This window comes from Poecilia mexicana, unplaced genomic scaffold (assembly GCF_051168715.1).
Source record: "Poecilia mexicana isolate PSO_F unplaced genomic scaffold, ASM5116871v1 scaffold_4, whole genome shotgun sequence".
In the NCBI taxonomy this organism is placed as follows: domain Eukaryota; kingdom Metazoa; phylum Chordata; class Actinopteri; order Cyprinodontiformes; family Poeciliidae; genus Poecilia; species Poecilia mexicana.
The window spans coordinates 17343423-17362857 of NW_028263373.1; the positions used below are offsets into that span (position 1 = coordinate 17343423).

General features: G+C 36.2%; 1 protein-coding gene across 1 annotated transcript; it reads right to left on the reverse strand.

Moving 5' to 3' along the window:
- Positions 1 to 8943: 8943 nt before the first annotated feature.
- On the reverse strand, positions 8944 to 18060 carry mfsd8l1 (major facilitator superfamily domain containing 8-like 1). Its single transcript, XM_015009876.2, has 12 exons — positions 17599 to 18060; positions 15574 to 15759; positions 15402 to 15464; positions 13686 to 13805; positions 13462 to 13541; positions 13047 to 13365; positions 12682 to 12755; positions 11222 to 11435; positions 10980 to 11102; positions 10684 to 10814; positions 9984 to 10106; positions 8944 to 9464 (listed from the first exon to the last, which is right to left on the reverse strand). Exons 1-11 carry the CDS (start codon positions 17672 to 17674, stop codon positions 10005 to 10007), a joined length of 1488 nt encoding a protein of 495 aa, XP_014865362.2. The 5' UTR covers positions 17675 to 18060; the 3' UTR covers positions 8944 to 9464; positions 9984 to 10004.
- Positions 18061 to 19435: the final 1375 nt, after the last annotated feature.

Sequence of the window (19435 nt, forward strand, 5' to 3'; positions counted from 1 at the left end):
TTTTCTGGCAGAGTTGAAGCTGGTCCTTATCTCCAGTGGTACAAAATAATAATAATAAAAAAAAAAAAAACAGAACTGTTAATGCTAAATTATTATGGACTAAGTGTAGGCAACAGAACGGTAAAATTGTTTTCAGACTTTCAAATTCTTTGCTTTACTTCACCGCATATTAATGTATTGAAGCATAGAAATAGATTCTTTCAAACATAAAATACATTACAAGGGTAGGTAAAAACATGGTTAGAAACTTCAACAAAGAGACAGAATAGTTGGATGAGTAAGGACAATCCTCACAGAGATGCAGTGCATGAGTCACTGATAAGGGCCAAATAGTGGAATAAGACTTGTGAAAAACAAAAGCAAAACACAATCTCCATTAGAGCAGCAGTCCTGCGTTTGGAAAGTAAACAAGAGCTCAAAAATAAAAATAAATAAAAAATAAAATGAGAATGCACGGGGAAAATGACTCACTCTCGCCTAATCCCTTCTTGTTTGTGCTTCTGACTATTGCAATAAGTTCCAGAGACAACAATTAATTTAAAACTGGGGGGGGGGTGAACAAATATAAGTTATAGAGCATAAAACTATAATTAAAGACTGAGTTAAAAAGACAGTGGAATTGAAATGACCAGAAATTATGGATGAATTAGTATGAGGTTAGCAACATTTACCCGTGGTTATTATTTCCCCTTAATTCCTCTTTGTTTAAAAGGAAAAGGCCACAGAGGTGGGTTGACATGGTGTGTAAATGTGGAATTCTCCATGACTGCCACATTTTTTCATTAGATGAGACTTTAGACTAATTAGTGAATTCAGCATTTACCTTTACCTGACTGCACCCTAATAAGTCAAACATATCGCATACAGATCCAACAGCCTAACATCTCGCAGAGGCAGTGCAAAGCAAGAAAAAGTCACAGGTGGAAGCTGTGAATGGGCATTTGGTGAAAAGGTTGGAGGAAGGGAGAAGAGTAAAAAGTCAAGAAGAACCAGGGAGTCCCAGGGCTAGGTCAGAAGTTCAGAGCCAGAGTTTGTCACCTGCTCAGATTGGCACACCATCCTCCTCGTGAGCAGCATGACCAAAGTTTAAACCCCACCGCCCCCCAATTCGATCTCCGTTTTACCCGGCTCTAATTGGATTTAATGAGCAATTTAACAACATAACTTGCTCAGTCAAACCAAACAGCTACTGTCCTTAATTCCAGGTCACTCCCTTTGTAATGCAAGCCGGCTCCAGGATCCTCCTTCCTCGCAGAGCACCTCCAGCTTAGTGGTGCCGACTCCTGCCAAACACATTCCCTCTCTGCTCCGTCACCCGGCTGTCTCTTTCTGTTAAAGTCCTGCACCTCCTGCAAACGGCATGCTCAGCCGCTCTGTCCAAAATGTTCTCCAGCAATAAAGGCTGTCGTATTTGGTAAACAATAAGCTTGAGAGTTTGCTGTTGTTTTCGGGGTGTGAATCACACCTGCAGGTCGGGAGGAGTCTGACCTCTTCTCTCTTCAGCACATTTCTACTTGCTCCGTGTCTCGAACAGAAATGTCCAGTATTCAGATCCTTCTAAATATAAACTAAAGATTTGAGGTGATTGTACCTTTGCATTATTTTATCCCATTTTGTGAAATGTTTTGCTTTTTTACGTGAGAACCGCGTGGTACTTAGATGAATTTTAAAGCTGCTTTTAGAAACTCATTTTTAATCACCAGCTTTCAGTTTATCTCTGGTTTCATATACATTTTTTAAAGGTTTCTCTGTATTTTCTCACATTGCTTTCTTTCTTTGAATATATTGTACTTTTATTGAATTCATTTTTTTGTGGAGATCTAATTTCTTCTTTAGATTTCTCCCTTTGTGGGTTTATTGTTCCACAAAGTATTCACTGCAGATTGGTCATATTAAAAAGTCTCAGATATGTAGCCATTTAAAAAAATATATATGTCAGTACAAATGTATATCAATAAAATAAAATATTAATACAAAGTTTACTTCAGTAACCTAATTTCACTAAATTAAATATATGCAATAATTATGCACAGACTGATATCTTTATTTCTGTTAATTATGATTTTTCACTTAAAGCCAGTGAAAACACATTTGATTTCTTAGGAAATTACATAAACATGAGACTAAACAAAATACAAAAAATTAAAAAAATAAAAATAAAAAATACCAATGTGGGCTTAATGAAACGTATGATTAATATCTGCTTAAAGGTATTTTATCAAAGGGAACTTTGAATCTGACAAACACGCATTCATTCCAATTTAGTGAGAAGTACCTATATACTATATTAATATCAATATGATGAAAAAAATGTAGCAGTTAAATAAAGAGCTGGTGCATTTTAAGGAAGGCCAAACTGGCCTCCAAATAATTTAAAAAAGAAGCTTCTCAACTAATAGGCCGCTTAGTTTTTAGATTTAAAGAATAAAAAGTGGAAGCTAGGGGTTATTATTTATTATTAATTCATTTAGGCTTTTATTGTCCAACATTTGGTCTAAAAAATCTAATTGACAAGAAAAATGTACTCTTTCCATTGCCTATAATTCCTTTAGTCCAAAAATAAGTTGCATACCAAAGTAAAGCCCCCTTCACAAGCTAAATGGATACATTTATACTCACAGGTTGTGGACCGTTAAAGATATGTTTTTAACATCCAACTCATATTATCTTTTGAGAACTGGAACAATTACTGCTCAAACCATGATGAAGTGTGTATTTTAAGCAAGTGGATGTATGGAGAAAAGCGATGGGGATTATTTGGTGTGCAAGTCTCCTTAGTCACAGATTGACCCAGGCAGTCTGTACATTTGCTGTGTACAGAATCTTCTCTAGTAAATATTTCTACTTGTTAATTAAATTAAATCAGAAATAGCCTGTTTCAGATATTTTATAAGCACTTTTTCCAGAGGCTATGGAGCTCTAAGAAGCAAAAATGTAGTATGATGTGCTGCACAACAATGACTAAACAGGAAATGTTGCATCAGGTCAATCCCTGTATTTAATACCCTAATGTGTCGCAAATGAGTCTCACTGAGTAAGAGATCATTTCATAAACTGATGCCTTGTTAAAGTCAAAACAAGAAGTCTTTTTGACTTGGGGGCAGCGGGCAATGGTGAAAAGTGATTAGTCTGTGAATTTATGCTTCTTCTCCCGTGCATAATTCCATTTTGTTTTCATCTCCTTTTATTTTTTTCCCTCCCCGTTTCAAATTCTTACCCCCCTCCTCTTCCCAGGTTTGCCCGATTTCCACTCGGTTCAGCAGCAGGGCACTGGGTCATGGCACTGACTTGATTTTCACACTGCTCCCTCAACAGAGCGCCGCATCAAGTTAATCAGGGTTAACAATTGCAGCAGGGGCTTGCTGAGCAGGGCTCCCATCGGCTTAGCATGGCCTGACTCGGGCGATGCAGATGGGCCGGTAATCTCCCTTCTGGGCGCACAGGGGACGCGCATGAGGCCAGTGGAAGCTGGTTCATGGCACCTTGTGAGGGCAACCAGCAGTCTGAACGCAACCAGAACAACGGGAAATACTCGAGACTTTATTATTGCCTTAAAATTGCGAGACAGAATTCACACAGATTTTAAAATTTTATTTTATTTTTTAAGACTGAAATTGTCTTTGTTTGGGATATTTTATGACATTCTGGCATTTAAGTACAACATACTGACATTTAATTACTTCAAGATGAATCTGGTCTCATAATCCAGACAGGGGAACATTTCAGTGCCATTTGAGAATCAGGACGAAAATAAATCTGTTTAAAAATGTATAACTCTTGGAGTTGTAAATAAGGACTTAAGTATCCTGCATTAAATTTTGATTCTTGAGAACACATTGCAATCACTGACATCTTTCTCCTGCTTGTAAAAAACACAATAAAACCTTTCAGTTTGCTATTTTAACCAAACGTCTATTTCAATCCGAATTTAAAGGTATAAAGAGGCCAATCTACAGGACAGGGGTATAAATTGTGGTTTCATGTTGCACTTCATAGAAAATGAACAATTTTAATATAAACTGCTGCATTTCTAAGCCATAATTAGATTTTTTATCCTTTAGAAAATAAAAGAAACGGTACTATTCTTATCCAAACCTGGAAAAGCATAAAATCTAATTTTGAAGAGTACATAGGAACCCTGGTTATAACAGGGAAAATGATCTGAATGAGAAGATAAAACTTAACTAAATGTCAAAGGATGTTAAATAATATATCAACTTATGCTTATGTTCCAGAAATAATGTTCTAAGAAACTTGAAGCTGTTAAAAAAAAAAAACCCTCAAAAACTCTTTCAATGAATTCTTTACACAGAAACCTTAACATCCAAGTCATACATGTTCACATCTGGAGTAGGTTTTCTTCTACACCCACTTGCAAATTAGTTTCATAGAAATATTAACTAATGATGCCATATTTTACTATGTAAATTAAACAGAGGATGTTGAAACATGGAGAAATGATTAAATCACATGCGACACAAAAAGAAGAGGACGAGATAAATCTAGAACCAGCTCCAAAACTCTGAAATGGGATAAGACACAAATATTCATAATCTCCCCTTTTTTTTGCAAGTGGCTCCTCTTTAATCACCCACAGAGTTCAAAATGTCACAGGTCAAAAAGATCACAGAACTACAAAATCCAAGTGTTTTAAGTGACGATTTAAAAAATAAAATAAAATAAAAAATAAGGCATCCAGAAGTTTTGCTTCAGTGAGGAAAACAGTTGAAGTTTGACACATTTTAGAAAATAAAACACCCTTGTGGAGCATAACCCTGTGCGCCCTATGTACAGGCAGAGCAGACTCATTTATTCAGCCAGTCAGCAGAGGTATTACACAACCATGAATCCCCAATAAAACCAATGATGAAGAAAAACTCTTCCTGTCATTTTGCCCAGGGTGACAGATGGGGTTCATTTTTTTTTTGTCCTTTTACTAGTTCACTCTTTTACATAAACCAAACGCAGTAAGCATCTTGATGTGACCTTTTAAAAAGAAGAAACTGGGTCATGGTGTAACTAAGGCATGAGCTTGACTTGTATTGTCCTGTTTCCTTTGGCAAACCTGCTGCTGCAGTGGATCCTTTTATCTCTGTGTTGCCACAACTCCAGCACTCTGCTTCGTCCATTTTTTCCATAATCGTCTTGCTTTTGAAATGTCGCACCTTCCAAGTGACACATGTATTATTAAACAGGACTTCAAGTGCTACCACTGTGGGACTTTCACGCGCCGGTGTTGGTGCCATCATTTTGATTTGACCGCGGGAGGGACGGTCTGCGCGAAAACATTAGGAATCCCCAACACCAGAGCAAAGACTAAATATTTTATGCCCATGGTGGCAATTCAGATATTTTTAGAAGAGGAATGTTCACTGTATAGAAGTTACTTTAAAAACATCACTGCCCCCATCAGGCTTTTCATGACCAATATCAATTTCCAGTTTTGTTTGAGGTCCGACTTGCAACTCTTCTATTTTAGAGACACGTGAAAGAGAAATGAATGATTTTAATTACATTGTATGCATTTATCCATCAAATCTGATGTCCTCAACATTTAAGTTTTCATTAAATGGAAAAAAAAAAGTGCATCATGTCACATGGCCGATTTATGTAGTTTCATTTACTTCATCTGTTTAAATGTATTCTGTTACATTAAAATTAGACATTTTCAATTAATTTCTTAGCACTTTTTTGGATTTAACCATAAACAATGCAATTTTAAGTTTTATCTTTATAGGTAAAGCATAGTTTTTCTAGGTCAGGTTACTAGATTTTGAAATTTTTTACATTGGTTAAATCTGTCAGTGGTGTTTCCACATTTACCATCTATCATTTTACGTAATGCTTTCTGCACCTTTTAATTGCCCCATGGAGACCAATAAAGTGATTAAACTAAACTTAATCACTATTGAGAATACATTTTCTCCCTTCTACATTTGACAATTACCCTCATTTAATAACTGTTTAATCATTTTTATTATATTAGTTTGGCATTTTTTGTATTAATCCTAGTGACTGGATTGTTTTTGGCAAAGCAATGATTTCTACCCGTTACATTTAGTGAATAGAGCAATATATTTCCATTTTTATATAAGTGTTTAAGCCTGAACACTTGTGTCTACATTTTGAGGTTTGCTAACTAGAATTACTTTATATTGTATGATGTGCCAAGTTGTTCAAAAACTAGTTTTCATCTTTAAAGAAACATGAAACTGCCAATATCTACATTATTCTTAAGAAACCTGGCAACTATATACATTTTTAAATGGCTTCCCTGAAGTGATCCCTTCACAAAATTTTAATGTATATGCATCTCATTTCTGATTCTTTAATAAAATAATTAAATGGAGATGTGATTTTACAGTCTTGGGCGACTTGATTTTTGCATCTCAAATGAATACTTGAGTCTTGTACATCTCACTGGATATAAAAACCAGATGGTTTGTTTTGTGCATGTATGATTAAATGTTGGGGAAAACAAATCTTGCTCAATATTTGAATAAATCGACATCCAATTCGGTGCGAGCATTTTAGTAATGCGACCATTTTCATTCCCTTAACCGGCTTTCCGCTTGGTCATACAGATTTTTTCCTTTTTCTCAGATGGAAATGTTCTTTAAAATTTAATAAGAGCTTACAGGTCATGTCAGATTTTGTTGGCATGCACAAAAAAAAAAAGCTACTTGTACAAAGTAAGCCTTAATGCTTCAAAGAAATTCCAGTCATGGGCACCCTCTCCAGACTACGCCAACCCAGTTTTCGGAGGTCAATCAGCGTTCGAGCCTGGGGACTTGGAAAAAAAATAAAATAAAAATGACAACAACAAACACTGAAGTCCCACTAAACTCAGCCTGCCCTCGCTGCCCTGTCTAGTCGAGGTAAAACAGAGTTCACCAAAAGTTCACGCGTCCATTATCATAGTGGAATTTGGTACCATAGGATTGTGATTGGAGCGGAAAGAGGAGGAGCCTGCTTGCCAAATTTACCCAGAAAAACTGTTATGACACATGACGTGTTCTGCACTTTCGAGCCCAATACGGGGGGTCAATCGTCGGTCAGAGTGTCGCTCCAGGCCAACTGTGTTTTGGGATTCTGTGTGTATGTGACGAGCACAGGGTCTAAGTTTTTTGTTTTTTTTTTTAAAAAAAAAAGGAAAACCCGAAAATATCTCTGTTACTGGCCCTGTGTCGTAACAGCTCTGTACTTGCCCCGCCCAACATGGAAATGGGTTCAACCAGAGTTCACAGTGACGAGCTACGCCTCTTTGCCACCACGTCACTAGGAAGACGACGTTTTATCATAAGCACAGCACACTTTATCCTGTTTTCTGTTAGCGACGTCACAGCGACCCCTGATGGGTCCAAACCCAGTCTCCGAAGCTTCCAACACCCTCTATAAGGTACACTTCTCAAAGCTTGTGGTCCATTTATGCTTAAAGAAAATTTCTTCATTGGTGAACTTCCCCCCCAACCCCCATAATTTAACATTTTTGCCTCCTTAAAAAATTACATTGGTGTTGAGTCATTGTGCATCAAGGTGCAATGCCCTACAAACAATTCATAAGTTACCAATATTTGAGCTCCAATAGCTCTTTTTTTTAAAAAAAATTGAACTACTTCTTAAACAATGAGGACTTAATTTTGGAAAAAAAAAAAAAAAATAGAAACTGAAAATCAATTCTATTGTTATTCATTTTTGGGATATTTAGGAGAACTATTAATCGTTTCATCATATTGATCTTTATTACCAAAAATCTATTTTTAAAAAAGCAAAAATAAATAAAGGGGTTACACAAGTTACAATTTTAGGCTTGTGAAATTGTTAAACCATTAACCCCGTTTACCATGTATTGTTTAGTTTTACGTTCATTTTAAATTTTGATTAAAATATATACAGGTCACTTTAAAATTCTAATAGTCAAATTGTATACTGCTCAAAATAAAGGGAACATTTCACTTTAATTTTGTGTGTGGCTCCAAATCCAGGCCGCCATTGGTTAATAAATTTGATTTCCATTGATGATTTTTGTGTGATTTTGTTGTCACCACATTCAACTTTGTACAGAACAAAGTATTCAATGAGAATATTTCATTCAGATCTAGGATGTGTTATTCGAGTGTTCCCTTTATTTTTTTGAGCAGTGTACTTTTATTGCTAGTCAATTTGATATAAAAAAAAAAAATTAACGCCATTAACTGGAAATGTATGCACATTCTGGGCAACCTCAAGTAACCAAATAATGGCAACTAAATGTTATTTTTCCTCTAAACAATTTTAAAAATGAACACTTTAAGGTCACTTCAGTGCAACACCAGTCATAATTTTAACAGGTTTATAAAAATGTGTGATCTACACACTATAGGTGGTATAATGTAGGTCGTTTTAAAAAAAAAAAACCTCTACAAATTCACTCAGGAATTCTGTCTGAGACATTTTTAGTAAAGCAATTTTTTCCCTTCAATGTGATCATCTGTAATCAATAAAAAAAATAAAACCTGTAAATAAGACAAAAATAATATAACATTTATTTACCCAGGAAAACTGTGTCCTTGGGTAAATAGTGAATGGAATAGACACTTTTATATCTGAACAAAAAAAAAAAAAAAAAAAAAAAAAGAACATGTTTACAACAGGTCAAGTAGACCATAATAAATAAAAAATTACCGTCACCATCATGTTTTATCTTTTTTGTGCATCCAAAACCAAATGAAATCTTTATTTCATCTACAGCACCGTCTATGAAAACGACAAGTAGATTTTATAAATGTTCCGACGGCGTCAGTTGAGCTCATGTTCTATACATGAGTGATTAACAAGACACGCTTCCCTGGCTGCGGCCTCCCGCATGCGGGTTTCAGCATTAATGAGGCTGACGAACAGAAGACTAAAGGCGCCCCCTTGTGTTAAAAGCAAGCAGTACATTAAACACATGGGAGAAGTGTGTACTTAAAGCGTAAAAATTTTATTCAGAACATTCTAATCAGGTGGAAAAAAATAATTACAGACATAGAAAAGACATGCAATATTAGTGACAAAAAAAAAATAACACTTTTCCAATAATGGCAGAGCGAATGAACAAACACCACCACACAAAGTGTACTCCAAATTTGACAACTGGTTCAAAGAAAAAAAATAAATTGTAGTATACATTTAGTACATACAATTTGTTAGTTTTGCTTCCTGTGCATTTCCCCACCAGAACAAGTGTCTAAAATGATGCATGTTGCACAAGTTAGTGTTTAATTTACTGCAGTCAATAAGATGCCAATTGGAAAAGCATTTATAGTTTAATAAAATGTACAAAAATAATTTAATCAAGTAGTTTCCATTAGACTTCTTCAAATGGACAGCCACTAAAATCCAGGTTTCAGTCGGCGAACTGCTTTTTTTAGAGAGATGTTGTCACCTTATGAACTGGTCCCAACCCAGACTAAAGATGCTGGACAAGATACTTATACCGTGTTCTGATATTAAGAGGGAAAAAACAAAAAGAGAAAATCAGAAAAAACTGTGAAAGTAATGTTTCCACAGTGTTTAGTATACCAAGGCTGCACAGGTAACAAGGATAAATTTATTCAAGTTAAAATAAAATTGCAGTTTCTTCCATAAAACTATTAAATATGTTTTTGTTTTGTTTTTTACTTCAAACAGTTGAATTTTTAAAAATACAGAACAAAATAAAAAAAACTGGAAAATAATCCAAGTCTGTATTGAATTTGAAATTACACTGATATTTCTTGGCAAATAAAGTGTTTTTATAGAATCTAAAACAAAGATTCACAATACAATCATAACTTAAATTCCTGAGAAAACAAGGTTTCAAACCAGTCTCACAAGCAGCCCTTTATTTACATCAATGTGTCTGTGGAAAATCTCCTGTACAATTATTTTGATTTAAAAAACTTTTAATAAGGGTCACCGCTTTGTGCACAATAGTTTATGATTTTTGACAAATAAGCAACAGAAACTTAAAGTTACTTTACCTTGCAACTGCAGCAGCAGCTTCAGGTACTCAAACCACTGGTGCTGGGCTGTGAACTTTCCACGTGCTCCACATGCTCCACTGTTGGCTCCACCAGCCGTTTGTATGAGAAAGCCAGCATAATCTGTAGAAAGTGCAAATAATTTGTCTGGATTAATTTTTTAAAAAAAATTAAGTGACCGACGAGGCCAAATGCAAGCAGGTCCGTGGGGGGGTGGGAGGGATTGGTTCCCTTTTATGCTTTGTGGTATTCTTAAATAGCACATTCAGATCAAACTAATTTAATACCAGACTAAGATAACCAGACTGAATACATAGAGAAGTTCTTACTGGCCCCATTTGAAGTACTAATGCAACATTCACCAATATAAGTTAGTTTTGTGTAATTTATTCTTAAATGCAAAATAGGTAACTGATTATAAAATCCACCAACATGAAACCAGACACATGATGCTACTTAAAATAAGATCTGCATTTGGGGTGTAAAAAGCTGTAAGGTTTTAATGAAGAATTTATATAAAAAAATAAATAAATAAATAAAAAAAAATCAGTCAAGGTAGATTGAGCGTGCAAATAAAATGTTCAAATTTGTCTTTGTCTGCAATTGGAATATTTGATATTATGGAACTAAATTTCAAACACATAAGCTGAAGATATTTTCAGAACTTGGTACAATTTTATTATATTTTTTTTTTACCTACCGTAAGCAGGATCAGAAGTGCCATCATTGCACCCACCATTATATACATGTTCTCAGTCAGACCACCTCCCCATAGAGGGCCCAGGATGGTGGCTAGACCCCCAACTGAGCGACGCACTCCCTGACTAAAGCCTGTCGAGACGGTGACAAACACTTCAGTAAAAAGGGAGTTAAACATATTTGTCTTTTACTGATTAACATGATTGAGCTTCTGGGGAGCAGCCAGGTAAATGGGAAGGAGACATAAATCCAAAGAAGCAGATATTTACGCATCCACTAGATGGCGGTGTTACTCGCCTTGGGTACTCTCTGATGTAACTTTGGAGAAGAGGGAAACCTGGGCCACAGCTACAAAAGGTAAACCCAGGGTCTGCAGGAAAACCCCGATGATGAACTCAGTCAACTGCCACGAAAAACTACCTACAGAAAAAGAGTAGGATCAAAATTAGTGACAGAATTTTTGATGATCCTCAAAATTTATGGTATTAATTTGAATGTTGAAGCATCATCCAGTACACGTACAACAAGCTGAAACTGACCTAATGGATTAGTGAGGAAGATGAGGCACCAGATGCAGGAGATGTTGCAAATGGTCAAACCAATGGCGAGGACCACCCGCTCTGTGAAGTGCCGGCTTAGCCAGTGCACAAGCAGGAAGCCGACAATCACCACCACACCTCCGAGGCAGTACATCACACTGTTTTCCAGCTCTTTAAAGTTGAAATATTTCTGGGTTAATGGTGTCACCATAGTCTGGAGGGAAAAAAAAAAAAAAAGTAAAAAACCGTTTCAGGAAAATTTGTCTAAAAATTTGCAAGTAAAAGGTACTAATGTCATTACTGTTTTTATTTGATTCCTACGAGTTCATCTTTATTCAAATTAAAATGAGTAAATCAAAGTTTACAATGCCGTTTACCAAGCTGTGGTTTTATGAATTTACATCTTAAATAACTAGAATATCATCCAAAAAATACATTTGTAGTAATTCCTTCACTGAAAATTAAAACTCTTATTTTATACATATTAATTATACACTGAAAAGTTTCAAATGATTATGCTTGCTAATGTTAATTAGCAAGCAAAATCAGCAAAGTATCATTTGCTGATACTTTACAGCAAATGAATTTAAGATTTCTATTGCTTATATTATTCCCAAATGAGCCATAAGAGGTAATTCTTAAAGAAATGTGATTTTAAACAGAGGGTTTCTTCCATACATCTTGAGAGTTGAGTGGAAGGAAAAAGTGTGGTTGAAAAACATGCACAAACAGCAGTGAGCAAATTGTGAGGCAAAACCTAAGAGTTTTGAGATTTAAAACATCTGAACTGCAGCTGGAGTCGGTTCATCAAGAGCTCCTTTTAAACATATGCTAGACAGAGTACAGCTCTCACATTCCTCATTTTAAGCCACTCCAGAACCACAGATGACATCAGGTAAGTCTTACATAAGTGTAAAGAAAAATAATTTTACCGATGCTGTGGTCCAAAGTGAACTAGTCAAATGAAAGTAAAGTTTGCATTTCATTTGGAAATTAACATCCATAGTCTAAGGAGTGGAGAAGCTCAATGTCCATTGTGAAGTTTCCACAGTGTTGATTTGGGGGAGCGATCAAGTACGTTAACTTTGGTTCCATTTATGCAAAAACACCCCAGACTCCAGTGGACACATTTGGTCTTATGAAATGTACTAATTGTTAGCTGTAATGACCATCCAAATAACAGAAACCAACACCAGAAATGTATGCACATATAGCTTTTTCTTCTTGACAGAAATAAGGGAACTTTTTAAATGATATTCTAATTTATTAGGATGCAACTAAAGCCAAAACTCTACAAAGTCTGTTTGTCACAACCCTGATTCATAGGGTTCAGCAAGTCTCCTGAACTCAGACATTTTGGCAAATCCTAGTTTTCACATCATGTTTCTTGTACTCTGAGAACAAGAACTTGTTTTGGTGCTAAAGTCACATGACTGTTGTATACGAGTAAGTATGTGCACCTCCAGCGCAGTCTGATTGAAAAGGGTGATGAACTGAGCAGCCAGCAGCACAATCACTTCTTCTCTCAGGAACTCTGATACAAAAACAGGAGGCAGAGCAAAGTTACAGGAAAACCAAATTTCAAGAACTTTGATATACCTTTCTTCAAAAGCTATGACAAATAATGCACAATGATGTATAAAGTGGTTAAGATCACCTTAAAAATTACAAACTAAATCTGCAGTCATATATTATATACTGATACTTATCCCTAGAGAGCAAACATTTTGATACTTTACAGCAAATGAATTTGAGATTTTTATTGAACAGATGAATAAAATCAATTATTTCAGCCAACTAAATACATACTCCATCAGACTGTTACCTTGGCATGTGATGGAAATCCTGAAAGGAGTGGGAAGCTCATGGGTTGGCAATGTCACAGGAGATTCAACCGGCGAGTCGTTGGGTTCAGCTGATCTGTGGCCTTTGCACATGCTGGACGTCGTCACAGAGCCGTAGGAGCCCACAAGCTCCTGGGAGGTCATTAGCGGCATGACCTCCTCCTCGACTTCCTCTTCGCTAGGGCCTGGTACGTTCTCTTCTTCATCGGGGTTTGAAATCCTTCTTTCCATAGGTGGCAAGTCCCAGTACATGAAGACCACTGCCAGTTGTAGGAGAATCCACAACAGAAACATAAACAGCTGAAATGAGCAGAAAAGAGGATTGTTAGTTCTTGGTCAGGTATCTGGGAGCTTGTGATCAGTTTACATTACAATTTGGATTTTTTGTATCCTTACCCCTGGCGCAGTATATTTGTTGACAATAAATGGACCAATATGGAAGTCACAGAGTCTCAGAAATATGTTTAATGCAGGACCTAAGTAAAACCAAGGTAAAATTTTCACTGAGATTCTGGGTAAGTGGAATCGGATAAAACGCTGTCCTTGATGCGATTTAAACATTGTGAAAAAATTACAATAAAATTATCTTTATTAATGTAGCAGAACACAGAAGCACAAACCAACTAGAAGGCCAGCCTGTCTACAAGCCATGACAGCAGCAAATACAGTGGTCCGGTCCTCTGAAGTAGTGCTTCTGGTCAGGAAGCCAAAAATTGATGAGCCAGCACCTGTACCAATGCCTGATGAAAAATTGAGAAAAAAAAAAATTCTCATGCTTTTGTGATTTGGTATGAGTTACAAATTAAAACACAAAATGTGCAATGTGATCTGTGGGGAAGTGCTCACATTACTAACAACATTTCAGTTTTTCCACTAAGAAAATCTAGAATCAAACCTGCGCAACTTGGCAAATTGCCATCTTACATTAAACTCAAAATATAAAACACAAACACTGAAAATTAACAGGTCATTGCACAGAGTCTGTCCAAGTTCATTTAAAAAGTTTAAGGATCAATGGTAAAGTCAGGGTAAGGGTCTAAAAATCCACACAAATATGCCATTTTTCTGGAGCCTATGCCAAGCTTCATTCGTAAAACATAACCAGCATTATAGAAGCTTATAAAGTTAGGAACAACAGACAAGGACACCCAACACTGATTTTAGCATGATGTGTGGATGCATTCCATATAGCAAAACTTGACTGTCTTGTGTGGTCTTCAGTAATTCAGAAGTTGACTTTGTGATGTTCTCTGGATCACCAACTCCAGTTACACTTGAGCACAAGGTCAGAAATTGATTGCTGGACATTCTTCAGTTTTTCCACTACAGAGAAAAGTCTATGGTCCCCTCAATGACAGCAAATTGTTGAGGTCTTAAACCATCAAAAAAAGGCCCACACCACCACCAAATTTCTGCTGAACAAAAAATGTTCATGTTAAATTGCCTGTATACGTGTATGGTGATTTATCAGGTTTAGAGGACCCCAAAGTGATTAATTCACCCATTCATAGACATGCAGATAGTGGCAAGTCACATTATAGCACCAACTGCCCTTGGTCAATCCAACAGAAGAGTGGCTGCCTCTGACCACCACAAGCAGGCAAGATGGGTAAAGTGTCTTTCCCAAAGACGCAATGAATGTGGATGAAATGGAGACTTGACCCAGCAACCTACCATTTACAGAACAAACTCCTACCACCATGTCCAAAATCACCCCAGAGTTAATTCATGATTTAACAAGGGCCATGATGTTTTTTTATTATTATTATTTTAAACAAAGGACCAGAATAAACTGAAGGTTTGCTTAGTTCTGTTCTCCAGATAAATTAAATCCCAAAAACTGCATTTTGTATTTACTTTTGTCATCACTTAGCCAAAGACTTAAGGCAGCGTTTCTCAATTCCGGTCCTCACCCCCAGCCCTGCATGTTTTAGGCATTTCCATTCTGCCACATCTGAATTGCATCTCTGGGTAATTAACAGGCTTCTGCAGCACTTGATGGTTATGCAATCATTTGACTCAGCTGTTCTAGAATAGAGGCACATCTAAAACATGCAGAGCAGGGCGGCCTGAGGACTGGAATTGAGAAGCACTGACTTAAAGACAAACATAAGGAGGGAAATACTTTTTACACCCATTTACATGCTACTAAAGCCAATAACAATGAGGCCGGTGGCAATGTTTACAAATCATGTCCGTTATCTCATCTACAACCAGTGCTATAAATTTTCAAAGGTTCATAACGTGTTGGGTTACGACATTGTAAATTTTAAAAAACCACTGATTTATAGCAGTGCTATATTTTTTAATAGGCGTCATTGTGAAGGATGACTTACCAGCTAGCAGCCTACTTGACAGTAAAAGCCACTTGGAGTAGCCCATGAAGTACATAAAATTACCTGCAAAAGACAAACTATGTAGTAGTTTTTTTTACAGAAGGGTTGGAGACAACTGAAGATAATATTTGTAGGCAAGAACAGAGTACAATATGGGAAATGGAAGACTTACCAATTATCTCAAAAAGGTTACAAAGCAAAATGATTTTCTTTGTTGTCCGTGTCCGGTCAGACCAATATCCAAACAACGGTCCAGACAAGAGCCCACTCAGACTGAAGGCTGACATGGCCAAACCCAGGAAATAAGGGGCTGCCTCTAAAGTCTGCAGATATCTCCATATTGTGGGTAATATAACAGCTGAAAAGAGATAAAACAGGTTTTATATGCAAATGTATACATTTTAATTCAACTTCCTGCTGTACAAAACCAAAGCATTTCATTTGATCAGCACAAAATGAAGTATTGCTGGTTTTCAAAACATTATAACTTTGTTAGTTTGAAAGTGTTCTTTAAATTTGTTAAGTTGAACTTACAAATTTAAATACTTAGCTTGATAATCTTAAAGATATGACCAAACAAGCTTTACAGATACCTGCAAATCAACTTTCCCTTTTAAAAAAAACAAAACAAAAAAAGAAAAAAAAAGTCTCGTGGTAAAACCATTAGTTTTGCTTTACTGAAAATCCACAGAAAAAAAAAAAAAAGAGGTGGGGATAAAATAACTGTATGGATGATGTTATGTAGCAACATTAAATCTTATCAATTTATATTCCGCTGAGGGAACTGCAGTCAAGCCTTTCAAAAAGAAGGGGTTCTTGTTCGTCACCAATGTCCATCTGGACAGACGAAGGATAAACCATAAGCCAATCAGTTTTATAGATATATGCATTTAATTATCTGTAAAAATGTTTCAAATAGTAGTATCTTGTTGACTCAAATTTTGACATTTCGGTGAAGTAATCAAGTCATCTGGATCAACGTCATCCTAGCTGAAGAACTGTAGAACACTTCTACATACATCCCTTATTATATATGAACTGAGGACTTTGAAATTGCTTACTCACTTTAAACAGTTTCACAAAGACTAGACTAAAGTCCAGATGGGTCATTTGAAACCCATAACACAGCCATATTGATTCAACAAAAGGTTAGCAACATCTGGTACAAAATATTTTACATTAGTGGCATATTTTGTAAAAGCCAAGTAATATAGATGTATATAAAGTTCTTTTACCAACTGTTCGATATTAGAAAATGTATTTAAATAGTTTTTTTAGCCACAGGATTTGGGCATTGTCTGTCTTTGATTCAAGTGTGCGCATGTGTGTAACAGATGAAGCCAAATTGGGCCATGCAGTAAGACAATGTAAGACAGCAGCAAAGCTAGAAGGGCCTGACTGAAAAAAATCAAGACGTCAAAGTGTTGCAATGGCCCAAGCAAAGTCCACAACTAAAACTTTTGCTTTAGGGCCTTGTGGTTGTCTTTCCTGCTTTTGTACCATGTTCCCACAAATTTTCCAGTTCAAAATTCTGTACTTTTCCAGAGTGAAGATTCTAGATCTTTCAAGGATTTTTGTAAACAATCCATACATTCGAGTACAAAACATTTTCTACAAATCAGGAAAACAAAAAGGTGACGTTTCCTGATAAAAAAAAAAAAAAAAAAAAAAGATTATCCCGTCAATGTCAATCTAGATATTTGGGGTCATCTTTACTTAATTCAACTCTGTTTAAAGTCCTTTTAAACTCATCTTTATTTGAAAGAGAATTTAAACTTGATCAGTTTGTGACGTCTTGTACATTATTTTGTTTAAAAACATAAATAGGGGGTAGCATAAATAGGGAGTTGCATTTTTTAAGCCACAGCTCTGATTTAAATTCATAACCTAGGAGTGTATGTAGGGTGAAAACAATGTAAAGAATAATAAATGTTTTGTTCATTTATTAGTTGGTAAAATCTAACATGTACCCAAGATGTGATATGGCAACCGAAGATGGAGCATGGCATTTAAACTGAATGTAGAATCAAATCCACTTCCATACCTTTCAAAACGGCATAGTCAACTAGCGTCTTTGCAGACTCTTAGAAGACACACAAGACTAGTTAAAATAAATAGTGGTATATTCATTTTCAGACACTAATGTCATTGCCCCCCCTAATACGAAGTGTCAGTGAGCAGTTAATAAACATCTTACCATATTCCACACCGCTAAAAAGAAAAATGAGTCCAATGGTGGAGAATGTCAGTTTCTTTTTGCGTTGATAGTCCATTGTGGCTGACTTAATAATCTTCTTTCACCGACTTTTCAAGACATCATCGTCTCTAAATGAAGCTCTGCTGAAATAATCCTGAGTGCCGGGTGCTTCCAATTAACGCCGACGGAGATGAGATCCTAAATCTGTCGGGAGCCGAAAGACAGGAGAAAGAAAACCACCAAGAGCGCACTGCGTTTGCTTTTCTGAGCAGCTAATAAGCACAAAGTGACTTGAATTTTTTTTTTTTTGTAAACTCTCAGAAGAGTAAGATCCTGCTTACCGCAACCAATCCCTACAGCGCTAAACGCGTATAAAGCTGCCTTCGTGCAGATTACATCACTTCCGGTAGAGCAAAAACTGACATCCCAAAGTGTAACCTGAATTTTCATTCCTGTTTTCATAAATAAGCATTCATATGCGTTTTGAATGGAGTCTCTGAAAGTAACCATTGAAAAACTTGACAACTGACAAAATTCACCAATATCAAAATGTTTTAGGTGTCAAACTCCAGTCCTGGAGGGCCACTGTCCTGCAACTTTTAGATGTGCCTCTGCTGCACCACACCTGGATAGAATAATTAGGTCATTAGCAAGGCTCTGGAGAACTTATCTACACAAGAAGGAGGTAATTAAGGCATTTCATTCCAGTGTTTTGTACCTGTGGCACATCTAAAAACTGCAGGACTGGAGTTTGACACCCGTTTAGCCTCTCTGTAATCTAATTAATTTTGTCATCACATTGGGCTCATCAGTCATTGTAATATTTTAGTTTCAAAAACTGTGCAGGAAATAACGGAAACAAAATACTGTGGGATTTTTTAAGGTGGCTGATATTAGTGCTTCCAGTGCCTAGCAAAAGTATTCCTGCTAGAACTTTTTCACATTTTATTTCGTATATTTCCTTTGCATAATATTGTGATTTTATATGACAGACCATTGCAAATTAACGCATGGCTGTGGAATGGAATGAAAATGAATGTTCTTCAAATAACAGTCTGAAAAGTGTGGTGTGCAAATGAATTCTGCCCCATTTAATCTGATGGCCCCCAAAAACATAAAGTGCAACCAGCATGCTTCCAGAAGCAACCCAATTAGTAAATAAATTCAAATCGTGTGTAATTTATATTTTGTTGTTCTGGGTGGGTCTAAAATGTCTCTTAGGGAGTGGTTGTGCACAAAAGCCTTCATGAACACAGCAAACAGGCACAATATCAAGTTATAAGGATGGATAGATCTACAATCACAGATATAAAAACCCTGTTAGAGACTTGAGGTGACTTTAAAAATATCCTCAAAACAACAATAGTGTTTTAGGAAAGGTGTATCCACGCTACAATCTGTATTCAGACTTAATGCCAATTGAGAATAGCGTTCACAGACACTATGTAGACAATGTGAATAGTATTGTAAAGCGATGTATTGGACCCATTGAACACGTTAGAATAAATCCATTAAAATTTATGCGCGAAGCGAGTGTGAATTGGAAAATCTGATGTGATTTATTAACTTCCAGCTGAAAAAATCAAATATTTCTAATTTAAAAAATGAGTATATTGTTGTACATTATGTGTATGCAGGCCTGTTTTACACCATCAGAAAATTCCACGTTAATTAAAGTTTTACTTGCATTTATCAGGAATGTGCGAGTCACTGGAAACTCTTCTCTGTCCGGTGACATTCATTACCACAGGCTTACACAGCTCTGTTTGTGCACAAAAGCTGCTTTTTCTTGCCTTTAATTTAATTTGCAGTCCCCAGTATCATAGAATTTCAGTTT